This window comes from Falco naumanni, chromosome 1 (genome assembly GCF_017639655.2).
Source record: "Falco naumanni isolate bFalNau1 chromosome 1, bFalNau1.pat, whole genome shotgun sequence".
Taxonomy (NCBI): domain Eukaryota; kingdom Metazoa; phylum Chordata; class Aves; order Falconiformes; family Falconidae; genus Falco; species Falco naumanni.
Window position 1 is genome coordinate 48,561,161 of NC_054054.1, and position 14,128 is coordinate 48,575,288.

Here is a 14,128-nt window from a genome sequence, read left to right on the forward strand (position 1 = left end):
TTAGTTTAAAGGAATAAGCAACATGCTTAAAAAACAGGTCTGGTTACTTCTCACTAAATGAGAGGGAAGAAAAAGAAGCCTCACCAGTATCGTTTTGATTTTTTTAATGACTAAGTGTAACAAAACCAAGCAACCATGAACAAGGTAATTGTACACATGCATTCAGTAACTTCAGATGTGTTAGTTTGTAACTAAATTGTGTGACTTGACCTCAATACTTGTTTCTTCCTTCCTCTTCCTCCTCTTCTCACATGGACAATTCATATGCAGCTCTGAGCCTCTGCTCAGTCAGTAGAAGTATTTTAATTACCTTCAGTAGGAAATATAATAGGCCAGGCACTGAAATAAAAGACTTTTCCGGCCTCTGTTTTAACTTCCTGTACCTCAGTGTTTGCTTTCATTGATCAAATACCTTTCCTGACTATTAGTGTTTTTTTTACTAGCAGGAATCCTTTGAGAGTTCCCGTATTTTTCCTTTTGACATGACTGCTTATTTCAAAGGCTGTTACTTCATTCAGATGTGAGATTTATATGATCCAAGATATGCAATTTAAATTATAATCTAATCTAATCATTTGATAGTGCAAATACAAAACTGGAAATTAAGTGGACCAAAAAAAAATTCTCTTACAGGACAACTCTGTTCAATCCTTACTATTTCAGAAGGACTCCTTGGTAAATTCTGTTCAAAAAACGCATCATCTGTTTTGTGTTAATAGACCGATTCCATGTAGGAGAACAAATTTTTACAATTCGTTGTGTTGAAGGCCTTGAGAGATTCTACTGGATAAGTCTTGCAAGTGTTTCTTTACCTAACACAAAAACAAAACACATCACACAAATTTTAGTAAGACAATAAATTGTCCATATCATATATTCAGTTTTTGCCATCAGTACATGTGACAACAGGAAAAGCATAGACCAGGGAAATTTCAGGCATTTTAGAATTAGGTCTATAAAACACAATTATGCATATCCTGAACTAACACGGAGCACAGGGGTGCCTTAAGCCCGCTTTGGAAGTCATTCAACTTGCATGAAAAATCAGCATTGGATAATACCCTCTACTACTGAGTTAAACTTTCAACATGTATGTACACTGGATCTATACAGACCTTATATCCTAGTTCTTTTGTCTTTTCTTCCAGCATGGCATATTTCTCTTTGTTTCTGTTCAGATGATCCTTGTCTCCAGTTCCTTCTACATGCTTCAGCTTCTGGTGTGAAATCTCTAATTGTTTCTGATAATGATGGTGTTTTTCAATTTTTGCTTCAAAGTGTTTCAGCTCCTCCTAAGACAGCAAACACACACAGCTTCACAGGACTTTCTTTCCAAGGCTTCGTCTCTCTTTTCTTGCCAAGACATCCCTAATGCTATTTTACAAAGTCAAGCACAAAAGGCTTTTTCAGTTCCCTGCTTCTTAAGAATGTCTGGACAATACATTATCATCACCACCCAGACACCAATTTTGAAGGCAGGTGCTGAAAACATCCCACTGCAGAGTGCTCAAAATGAGACTCCTGATAGCTATGAGGTGCTAGGAGATGACGGCAGTGAATACCGAGTAAAAGTTTATACATCAGAGTAGGGGACTAGGGGGACGGAGGGAGACAATTTTTAAGAGAAGCCTCTTCTCAAAATCAGGTCCTGAATCTGCTATTTTCTGCTCAGACTTAAATGTTTTCTGGCTTTGCACCTGTTATGATGAGTTAGAAATAGGATGAATTAATTAACAAACTCAAAGCCCTCTTAGTTTGCCCCAAAGACAGTGGCCAGACTAACAATGGTGTTCAGGCATCTATCAGAGAGATCCTCAGACAACCTGGTATGCTGCAAGGGGGAGCAAAGAGTAAGTAATGTCTCTGCCCACCGAAGTATGCTCGTTTTGCTGCTTTGAGGCAGTAAATTCAGTTTGTGCCTTGGGACATGTCCTCTGTGAAAAGTATGGGAAGAGTTCAAAGTGTTATGCCACTTACGGCAGCAGTTCTACGCATTACATTACTGAGAAAAACTCAGACAAACCCTACAGTGAAATCCCTGTTTGACAGAGCCCACTTAACTTTGGTCACTGGTATCAATCCTGGTGGCTGACAAAATTCCTCTCAAAACAATTAAAAAAAATAAAAATCCATCATCCTAATAGATAATCTTCAGTTTTTTAAAGAGTTTTTTTCTCAGCATTTCTGACAAAATAGTTTCCTTTTGCTGTAGAACACTCCAGTCTGTTTTACATACTCCCTTCAGGACCTCAGTCTGGGGTTTTGCTGCTCTGATAAATCTCAGATGATGTACCAGCAGAGCAGCACTTGCATCTTTCATTACGAAACCCTTAAGAAGGCTGGTACTGTGTCTAGTCAGGAGAAGACACAACTTCAGCTACTCAAGCAAGGCTGAATGGAATCAGCACATTAATTCTTTAATTCTGCTTTAATGGACTTTATAAATAGGCAGATGTTTCACTGTGATTCTTACTGTCTTACTTTTGTTAGGATGTCCCAACATCCACAGTAACAAGACAGATTTGGTCTGGTGAAGAGAGTTTGTATGAATGAAGATTTCTACTAAACCAGAAAAATTAGTAAGCAGATACATGTTCTTGCTTATGGAATTGGGTCTTTCTTTTTCGCCGCGGCAGATATGAAGGCCAAATTACCTCTCAAGCAACTGTACAATCCTGATTAAAATGTCCCACTGAGGTCAGCAGAAGCCTTGTTGCTGATTTCAAGCAGGCTTTCCTCTGACAGCCTTAAAAGCAGGGCCACTGAAATCAGTGTAATTAAAACGTTTACTTCGTAAGAGAACTGGGCTGCATGCGAGTTAAAAGAAGAAAGATGGATCTTTGATACCTAAGACAGATTTCAATCCCTGTCCCAGGCAGTTAAAACTCTCTCATTAACTTATCCAGAAAAGAAGCTCAAGGTGTCCCTAGCCATGTCCTGGAGCATAAGACATCATAAGTACATGCAACTCCATGAAGAAGCCCTGAAAAGTTATTTCTCCAGCCTATCAATCAAAATCTATTCTGATAAACAGGCAGAGTCAGATGAAAAAAACACATTTTCTCAATGCAATTTGAACTAAACAAAACCAGTATGAACCCCACAGGAATTAATTTCTGTATTTCACTGAAAAGTGGCCTTTATCATGGTACTTTCGGGTCAGTTCAACACAGCTCCAATATAGTTAGCAGTGCAAGAGGTGGGCATGAGAGGGAAATTCTTGGGTATATGGACTACACTGCTTCTTAAAGAAATAATTACATTAAGACGTCAGGTAAGAGGGAAACCTGGTGCACTGCAATCAAACAAGCAGTTTGTTTGATCTTCCAAAGATTTAAAATATGCAACACTTGCTTTGATGGGAATCAGAATTGTCATATTGCTTATAATAACAGAACCATGCATATGACTGGTTACATACATGTTTATATATATGAAATATTAAGAAAGAAGCATGACTTTTTTATGGTGTCTTAGGGGCAATACAGAAGTGGCTGCACTCAAAGTAACATTGAGTATTTCTTTACGTGGGAAAATATTTTTCTGTAAGATATCTAACTGGAATTCTACTTACCCGAAAAGATTCAAGTTCTTTCTCAGTGAAATTGGCTGATTTGGCCATGTCCCACAAATCAATCACTCTCGGTTCTTCGAATTCTGAAAAAACACATACCACTCAATGAAAATCTGGACACAATACTTTTATGCCCAGCTTCTATGAAAGATGACTACGCTTTCTTACATACACACACACAAACATATTCAGCACCACATTACTAATAGGTCTATTTAAATGAAAAAGGAGAAAAATCCAAGTACCTAATGTAAAACTACATTATTGCTGCAGCAAGTATTTTTGAAAAAGCAGTAAGCCCCTAAGAACTGAGTATTGGCATTGGCAACCCTGCATGTTGTCTCTTACCTGCCCTCCTGGGGCTGAAGGTTTAACATTCCTTCTCATATGGGCACGAAAGACAGAACTATATTCTTTACAGGTTGTCCCTATCCTTTTACTAGGCTTCTAGTGTTTGCTTCTAGATAGAACAGGCTGGTTGTATCTCTTCAGCCCACTGTGGTCACACCATGTACTGTGATACTGTGACTACATCTTACAACTTGCCCACTGATTTTTGATTTCAAAAAATTAAATTAATGCCAAATATACATAAAAAACTGTGTCATACCACTGTTTGTGTCATATCCCTGGTGACTGACTTTACGCAAACGCTCAAACCCCTGATTGATGCTTCTTAGCTTGTCTTTGAGTTCTCTGTGTTTGTTGTGCAAGATTTCCTCTTTCACCAGGTTCTCTTCAGATGGGTTGATAACATTTTTGTGGATATCTGTTGAAGAAGAAAAGTGTTATTAATTGTGGGCCAAATCCTGATCGTTCAAAAGCTCCTCAAATCTGAGGTGAATAAAAGATGCTAAGTTCATAGCATTTGAGCTGAGTGTAAATAAAGCATCAATATCACACTTTAAGAAGCAGTAATTCCTTTTGCACATCAATATTAAGACCAGTGCCCTGCAGTGCTCTGGAGGGCAATACTGCAGAAATGCCTTTTAACTCCTGTTGGCCACCAGCCAAGATTTTAGTAAGGAAACGTTCTTATTTTCCTAGGTTAGCAATATCCCAAGGAAATGGCATAGGGATGGTTGATGAGTCCGGTGCCCTCTTCCCTGGGCATTTTATGAACCAAACAGGACATCTGATGTTGAAATAAATTCCAGCAGCTTCCAGCTTAGACTCTACAACGCAAACATAAAACTGCCTATAAGCTTTAGAATGCTTTCGCTCTAACAATTTTAGCTAGGATTAGTACAGCTAGCTGGATTCAGATCCTCGATGCTTTAATACACCTGAGGCTAGGTGCCTAAGATAATCAAGTATATCCTCTTGTGCTCCCAGCTGGTAAAGTAAAACATGCATGTTCTGCAGACTTTAGGACCACATTTTGCAGCAGTGGATCTAAGCTTGCTGTATAATTTCCAGTAAACTACTATAGCCATCACTGCTAATCTGGTGGTATCCTCCCTGCTTGAAATGCAGGCAGAACCAGAAAACTGAAATGGCAACATTTTTATTAGCTGGCAAGATTTTTGGCAGCTACTGCAGGATAGAACCCAGCAAGTATCTGGAAACGTCAGAATCTGCAAGCAGTTCTAACAGCAATGTCAGACTTCAAGAGTTTCAAAGAAACTTGGAAACAATGGAAGCAATGGGCAGAGAAGAGTTGTACTGATGTCAAAATATCAGAGAAATGTTCAGGCACCTTCTGTTCTGCTCACGGTCTCCAGCAGAATATTGTATTCATGAATCTTTTCCTTGTGATGCTTAAATTCTCGCCAAAGCTTATCCAACTCGTCGTCAGAGAACTTCCCAGAGTTCTTGGCCTGAAAGAAACATGAGCTCACTATGCTTTCCAGGCCAAGTGCTTTTAAGTGCACTCAACTGCTGAAACTTCTTCCCACTTTCCAGCACATTTAGAAAATCATTAAGTCCAGCTCTTCCCTAAGATCTTTCGTTTTAAATCCCTTTATATTAGTTTGAGGTCAGGATTTAGACACTGACAGATATGGTGGCTTTAATCATGCCAAAAGGAAGTTTACTTCAGACTTGCAAAGCCAGACCTGCTATGGACTACCAAGTGAAAAGTGTCTGTCGTTTCTATTCCATGGGAAACAATTTAATACAGAAATAAGCGTCTTGGAGGTCCACATGTTACTGTAAGGTGACTTGTTTGCATGAGGGATGCAGCCTGATACTAAGGACAGTCTTTACTTAATCTTTACTGGTAAGTGAAGATTTCCTCACTACTGTGCATTTGCTCTGCAGTGAAATGTTCCTCACTAGACTACTTCTTAGCAATTAGGGAAGCACTGGTCACACAGCTAGGTCACTAGCCACAAAAATAACTTACTTGCTGCAATGCATGATCAAAAATGAATGTTTTTGACACCTATTCAGCCCCAACCTTTTTTTTTTTTTTTGCTTAGGGAATTTTCTATCTAACGCACTTTACTGTTCCTCAAAGCACATGACATCATGTCCCTTGACAGAGCTGTATCTAGTTACAGTAACATTTTAAATCTCAGCAAACCTTTTTCTCTGCTTTACTACCACCATACTAGACTGGTGTAAGAATTCCTTTCTTGTACCTGACTACTTGTTTCTTAAAACTTCACTTATTTAATTTTTGAAGACTATGACTTCGTTAGTTTTAACTGCCCAGACTGACATAACACTTTCTATTTTTTATGCATTAATGCAAATTCTGGAAATTTTCACTTGAATAACAGGTTGGGAAAGTCCTCATTTAACACCTCCCACTATACATTTCACTTTTAAACAGTCTATGAAATGATTCTTTTTTAAATGCATCTTTTTAAAAAAGTCCAGAAACAATAAAACCAGGAAAAACACCACAGGTATACTACCACACACTCTAACAGTCACACAAAGGGAAACCATGAGTTCAGTGAAATTTAAGGGAAAACTCTGTTTGTCCTCAGTGGACCCAGGATCTTACCCCCCACGCAGACTGATACAGGTGTTTTCTCTGGCAAAGACAACTTACCACACCTGGTGACCTGGATGCAGGTGGGATGCCCTTAGAGCACAAAGATGTGAGCCACAGACCACAGCAGTTTGGCCAGTACTTAAAAGCAGATTAGTAAAGCTATTTACTTCCAAGTCTGCGGGCTCTCAGAAGACACAGACAATAGTTCAATGAAGAAACACTGATTTCCTATGCTCCAGTTCCCAGAAACCTTACACACCTTGCTCCATAATTTTTCCAATCTTGGATCATCTAGTGTATCGCTTTCTGTACCATCTTTAATGTAGTTGGTATCAGCTAGTTGAGAGTCCTTTTTTCCATTCATTCCATATTTAGTCATAATGACTGCAAGGGAATAGAAGATATAGAAACGTTAGAACTAACTATGGATGTATGGAAGGTGAGACACTGGCCGCATCCTTGACTTGCAGAGGAGGATTTTGCAGCTCACAGTGGAAAAACTTCACAGTTTTAAGACACAGAGGTCCCAAGTTTAATGATCTTTTCTGAAAACATCAGGGGCAAAGGAATCTGTTAGCCTTCTGCAGCTCCCTACTGACCTCCAAAGAACTTGGGTATGCTCAGTGTCCGGAAAGACAACCTGCTATTTAATGGTTCAAACACAAACACAGGTGTCTTAATTATGTATGCACCTGAGGCAAAGTTTAAACCTCTGCAAAGGTATACCTTACCATTCAAGTTGCATCTAAGTTTGGCTTCTTTCAAAGATATACTTTACCATTTAAGTTGCGTCTGAGTTTGGCTTCTTTCTCTCCATCTTCATCTAGCCCTTCAGCCTTCAATTTTTTCCAGCTTAGCTCATCCTTTTCTTGTATTTTTAGATCACTGTGCAACTCTGCCAGTTTCACAGCAGAGAGATGAAGCTAACAAGAACAGAGAAAGGTTTGTATTTAGTTATGTGGAGTCACCTCTTGCTGCAGTCTTACCTCAGAAGTCAGTATAAATGTGTAGACAGCATAGCACCGCATTTTTTTCTTTTACTCTAATGCTACTTATCTATCTGACTTTAAGGGCCTTAAGGTATAAGCCACTGCATACATAACATCTCTTGCCTATGAATATGACTACGCACCCAGAGTACTACTGTTAACACACAGTGATCACGTAGCCTTCTCTCTCAGCTCTTCAGCTACTTGGACAACAGCGAAACTACCTAAGGGTTAAAAATTTGTATCTGTCTTTAGTATTCCTTTAAGTAACGTTCAAACGGGATTTCCCCTCATGTTTAATGAGACCACCTTCTAAAAATTATTCTACCTTTAAAATGTCCAGTACCGATAACAAAGAATGTAAAAAAAAAATGATTGAAACAATTCAGTTTCATTAATTCACAGAAGGCAATAATAACCAAATTTCTGAAACAATACACCATTGCCACCATATGTGCTTTCCTGCAGACCACCTTCAAGCATATGGTTAGAGCATGTCAGTAAACTTTGTCAGTATGGTTTTGCAGACTACCAGGACACTGAGGATGGCCTTACAGGTCAGAGAGCCACTTCATTTACTATGATCAAAGTGCAAAATTTTCTAAGGTCACTTCTTAACATGGTTGATGTGCATTAAAAATATACAAAACCTAGAGATATTCCTACTCACATAACAGAACAAAAAGGTAAGATACTGAGGTTGAAGCTATGGAAAAAAAGAAATAATTAAATGAATGGTAGGTCAACTTGAAATTTCGTGAAATATAGAGAAAACAGGAAGAGACAATGACTAATAAGCAGCTGGCTAAGCAGCAATGCTGTAAGTTGAGGCCGAACTTCTAGATTTTAGACACTTTAGTTATTCACTTTAAAACAAAGATATGTAACAAACCATATCAGTGCTTCACAACTTATTTTGTGTGTGTGTGCATGCATATTAATAACAAAAAGGCGAGGTAAGCAAAAGCCCAAAGAGAGAAGATCAAAAAACATGAGCAGTGTGACTTCCAGTACAGTTCTGCCTGAGCTGCCTGAGTCCTACCTCTGACCACTGAGCAGCCAGCTCCTGGGAGCTCATCTCCAGCTCTGAACCACCCAGGCTCATCTGTCCTAGGATAGGCTTATTTACTGGGGGGGAGTCTTTTTTTGTCATTAAAATCAGATTACAGATTATAAAAAATCTAATTGTTAGTGAGGAAGTAGTATGTTTAATAAACATGGACTCAGAACTCAGTATTATTTTTAAACATCAGAATGATACTGAAAAGATTCAGCCATTCATTTGAATGTCAGCAGGTTATCTGAAAGTAACTAGGAAAAATGTCACTATTTTGAGTGAATACCCTAAATTCCTATTGACAGGATTTCAGGAACCTATGCACATTATTTTTCTGCTTTCAGCTTAGGCTGTCCTAATAGTTAGTCTTGTGCTACTGAATATAATAATTTTAATTTTTAAGCTAAGATTTTTTTCCTGTAACTTCCACTTGGCTCACTGAAATGATTTACTATAAAATCTGGAGTAGTTAGAATCACAGGTAAATATAAAATTTATAGAATGTTTTAAAACTTCTGATCCCTTTAATATTAAAGCAAAGGAGCATCCCTGTTTTCTTCTTTACCATCTGCTTTTGGGGAACTGCTTAATAAAAGGAAAGCACTTAGAAGGAGACACTTTATGATTTTTATCATAGTCAATATAGTAAAAAAAACTTAATCATGTACTTATTTGCTTTTCTGAAGCAGGATGGCCTGGACAGCCAGTGTGTCATTGCTGCAGTGGCACTGAGTAACAATGCTTTACTCGTCAAGAATTGCACTGTGATGCTTCCAGGAGGAAGACTGAGTGAAAAGTTTCCTATAAATTGTGAAGGAAATGACTGATCATCTCAGTAATTCTGTACTCTAATGTCAGCATTCAAATACCATGACTTAAGATGTATTTAGGCTGAGCAAACCCAGGAAAAAAATCACCAGCAATAACTTAAGTAACAATTAATTCAGCTTCCAAGTACTGCAAAACCAGGAAAATACAATCTGTTGAATGTATGACTTTATCATCAGAGACGTGCTACTGTATAAAGTAGTTTACATAATGCAGTTTACATTAAACACTCTCTGCAGTTACTGCAATCTCATAAACATATACAGTTTTGTGTTTTCTGAAAGTTCCAGAGAAGAATATCAGAACTTCTAAACATAGAGTTTGGAGACATCCCATAATCAATCAAACATTTTAAACTCTTAATAAAACCTAAGGAACTACATTAAGCCCATTGCTGCTTAAGGGAAAAAAAAAAAAAAAAGGTTAATTTCTCCCAATTCCAATAATTTGTTTATGATTCTTACTACAATTTAATATGAAACTCAAGCAACTGTCCTTTTAAACATTATAAATCATTTGAAAACTGTTGGAAGCCCCTTGTCTGTCCCATTTATATAGCACTGAAACGAATACATAGGCTAATTTAAAGCATATAGTTCAAGAACTGCTTCCTTCAAGGCCATCTCATGTAGGACCCTGAATGACACCAGGTAAAAAATGTCAACAGGTAAGACTGCACATTGCTTTACTAACATTAGTCCTATGTCTGAATAACTTAACAAGAAGCAGAGGTGAAAAGCTGTTTAATGATTAAATAAGAAAGCACCAAGTGCCTTATGCTCATTCCTTATTCCTTATGCTGCCTGGACATTAACACCCAAGTCAGGTACCTGGCAATTCTGGGAATAAGTGCTGGAAAGCTGTGAAACAGTACAACAATTCATCATCTGCTCTTTGCCTTGCTACAATCATTACCTGCAATATCATTACCTACAACCATGCTTCTGAGAGGAAAGGGCTCTTTACTACAAATTTTTAAGGTGTAACATGCCCTAGATCCTGGAGTCCACTGCTGCTTTGGGATGGCCAGGAAGCCCTGATAACAAGTGATGCTAGAACTATGCCAATGGCAACAACCCCAGCACAATGGATTGTTAGAGACTAGTAGGCGTAACCACACACATTGTGAAACCTACATAATATTTGTCACTAGTTCAATTAACTACAGAATTAGGGTCTGACTAAGAACTCTTCTACTAAAATAACTTTTTAAAGTTTTTATATAAAACATATACCTCTGAAAAGAGATACTGGAGAAAGATCAAATCCTCCCTACCTCAGCAAACAGGAAATAATTCTGGCTTGTCAGCTTCTGGTTCCCACTTGGTAATGTTTTGGGGCTTTCTGAAGGACTGCTCATTCAACTGTGTGTTGAAATGCTGAATTGCAATACCCATCTTTTACGTCAAAACAAAGAGGTTCCTTATTTTCAGTCCTATGTCCACCACTACCAAAATGAAGGGAAGAGAGTCCAGCACTGGCACACACAAGTATCTCAAAGCAGGTCTAACATACAGGCATAGTTGTCCTCTTATTTCAGACCTTGCCCAGACATACTGAAAAATCACTTTCTGAAACACAGGCTGAGTGTTGATTGTACTCAAAAGTGAAATTTAGATGGTAGCAAATTCAGTTCAAGTAGGTGTTGTGTCTCTAAAATCTGGCTCACACATATAGAATTTACTAAAGCTTAGCTCTTCACTCTAACAGAGTTAATATCATTTTACATTTTAGCATCTTAATGTAGATGACGTAAAGCATCTCAAATTTGAATTCCAGAAGATCCAGGTATGAAAATTAAAAAAGAGGTAATTGGAAAAATAAGAGCAAACTGACAATACTACTATTATAGCTTGTTTCTAGCCTTCATGTTGTTTATTCTTCAGCTGTCAGTTCACAGCTGGAGTTTCATTATCACAAACTGCCCTATCCTTCACCCCATCCTTCTCCCACTGAGGGAAGAAGTATTTTTGATACCTTTTTCTGGCACACTGGAAGGCAGCATTATGGCAGGGGTTCTGTATTTTGACTGAACATCAGGCTGTCCTGCCTCTAACTCAATAGTTCAGGCTGGGTCCAGGATGCAGAAAATTCAGAATTAATATTAACTACATTCCTTTGCCTGAAAGAACTGAACCTTTGCCAGCCATGACCCTAACAGAGTTTGACAATCTTCAGGGGATAATACGGGTGTGCTCCTCCGCTCCTGTTGGTGCTGTTCTGCTTAGCTGTAGTTAAATATTTCCACTGTAATTAAATATTTTTACTGTATTTTCACTTTAATTAAATATTTTTTTAGCTCAGAATGAGAGAAACTCAAGTATCACTGTCAAAATTAAGGCTCTCATCTGGCAATGATGATACCCATTTGCCCATTTGCTGGTCCTTCCACACGTGACTGTATCACTTGATATAAATTAAAGTGACACAACCACAAAGGTGCAGGGTTTTTTTACTCTCCTGTACAGTGAACTCCTGTCCTGTACAAAGTAGGAATTAAGGCCACTGCGTTCTGACAGATGAGAGCATCACCCCTTAACAAAAGTGCTAAAGCACTGAACCAGCAAGTGCAGGAGCCAGTCTCAGCTCCTCCATGGTACCAGAGGGACAACACTTTCTTCCACTTCCTGGGCCTGTATGGCAAGAGTAACACTGCCCATGACACAGATACATATAGCTGGAGAGAGGAAGAAGATACCTCCAGAGAGAAGGCCTTACACAGCACCACTATTCCCAGTCGCCTGGGACAGCACCCATGGAGCAAGGTGGTGTGGCTCCTGCTCTGAGCTGCCCGTCAGGGGCAGCCAGGCCTGAACACCAAACAAAAGCCATGGCAGCCCGGAGACCCAACACCAAGCCGGGGCCTGTCGAGACGACGCCGGGCCGGACAGCCTCGGTTTCTCCTCACACACAAGTCCACCGCTCCAACCGTTGCCCGCGCCGCTTCTCCCGCCGCACCCCATCTCCTGAGGCGGCTGACAGGGAAGGAGTGTCCGAAGCGGCCAAGCCCGACCCTGGGTCCCCCTCAGAGCTCAGCCAGAGCACCACCACTAAGGCGCCGCCGCCGATCCCTCCCACGCCGCCTCACTCACCCGCTGCGCCTTCTCCCAGACCTGATTCAGCCTCACCACCCGGAACTCCCCGGCCTCTCGCCGCTTGGCGCCGGCGGCCGCCAACCCCTCGTTAGCCTCTCGAGAATATTTGCTGGCCTGGACGCTAGCAGCAAGGAGGAGCGCGGCACCGACAGCCGCCAGAGCCTGCGCCGCCGCCATGTCGCGCCGGGCGGGGAACTACGAGTCCCGAGATGCCGTACGGCTTCCCGCCCTCAGCCTCCGGCGGGCGGCCACTGGGGCGCGGGCTGCGCGCCCTCCTCAGTGAGGGAAAGGGGCGTCTGTGTAGAAAAACAGGCTGAAAATCCAGTTTAGGTTGAAAATCCAGTGTCTGCTTTGGGGTTTGGGTAGCGTAAGAGATTTAGGTTTGTGTTGTTCCTCTTTAAGCGGCTTCGTGTCATTCTTCTGTGTTTGCTTCACAAAATGTGAAAATATGCCCAATGTGGCAGTGACTATATATATTTTTTTTTTGGTCTGTCTTAACTACACAAAATGCTCTCCTGCACCATGTGTGTCCCTCAGTGAGATGCTGCCATTAGCTGTACGAGGAAAGGGAGACATGATGGGTTTGAACATCACCCCTTCGACAGAACAAAGTTTTCACATATTAGTAAAATGTTGAAAAGTATACAGAAGGCAGCTCAGGAGGGCTGGAAGGCCAGAATGGGGACCAGTTCCCCAGTACTTGCTATGAGGGGAAGAAGGACTCTACCCTCCCTTGGAGGTGGTAGTGGAGGGCACCTCTGCCCAGGACAGCACATAGGGGTTGATGATGTGGGGAGAGGAAGGATTGTGAGAAATGTAATAATGAGTAGGGTGGGTTGTTACTGAGGAGTGAGCTGGGGAAATGGCACTGAGGCTGGTGGTGTGTCCTGAGAGTGCAGCTCCTGGGCAGGAGTGCCCTGTCCTGCATGGCACTGACCTCCTCTCACAGTGCTTCCTCCTCAGGTAGGCAGCCAAGAAGTGCAGTAGGCAATGGGAAATCTTTGGAGGCGATTAAGTCAAGCTGTATTAAGAAAAAAAAAAATCACGATGCTGTGAAAATGCTCAATATTTAATCCAGGGTTGGATATATCCTCCCCAGTTTTGAAAAAAATCCACTAAAATTGAATGCTGCTATGAAAGAAGTGCAGGGTATGGAGAGCACACTCCATGTGGGTGTTTCTGAGGGGAAGGTGGTGAAGAAAGCTGTTCCTTCTCTTGTCTTCTTGATGAATCCTCTTCTGCACACTGCAGAGCTTATGTAGTACAGAGTCTTTGACATAGCTGGGAACTTCTGTGTTGAGTTCGTTTAGCAAGGTTAGTGCTAGGCTTGCTTGCCTGAGTCTAGCTGGGGGAAGCAAAAGTTTACTTCATAAATTCAGCTCAGATCTCATGTATGACCTTGAGAAAATTAAAGTTTATCTCTGTAGTACTGTCAACACCAAGCTTTCGTGCATTATAAATCAGTCCTATGAAAACAAATAAATTGCCTAAACTAGAATGAGATTTCTGAAAACAGTGCCGTGAGGAGGAATTTTACTGGGCTCTCATTTTTGCCTTGTAAGCACTATAAACATTTTGTCTTTTTTCTGCATTTTCCTAAGTCAATACAGAGATTATCAGTCACATGAACCTAGAAGC

At 40.4% G+C, this 14,128-nt stretch overlaps 1 protein-coding gene across 1 annotated transcript; it reads right to left on the reverse strand.

Moving 5' to 3' along the window:
* Positions 1-89: 89 nt before the first annotated feature.
* On the reverse strand, positions 90-12,706 carry LRPAP1 (LDL receptor related protein associated protein 1). Its single transcript, XM_040593088.1, has 8 exons — positions 12,488-12,706; positions 7,300-7,444; positions 6,781-6,905; positions 5,274-5,394; positions 4,185-4,343; positions 3,575-3,657; positions 1,116-1,292; positions 90-812 (listed from the first exon to the last, which is right to left on the reverse strand). Exons 1-8 carry the CDS (start codon positions 12,665-12,667, stop codon positions 747-749), a joined length of 1,056 nt encoding a protein of 351 aa, XP_040449022.1. The 5' UTR covers positions 12,668-12,706; the 3' UTR covers positions 90-746.
* Between the last annotated feature and the right edge of the window lie 1,422 nt (positions 12,707-14,128).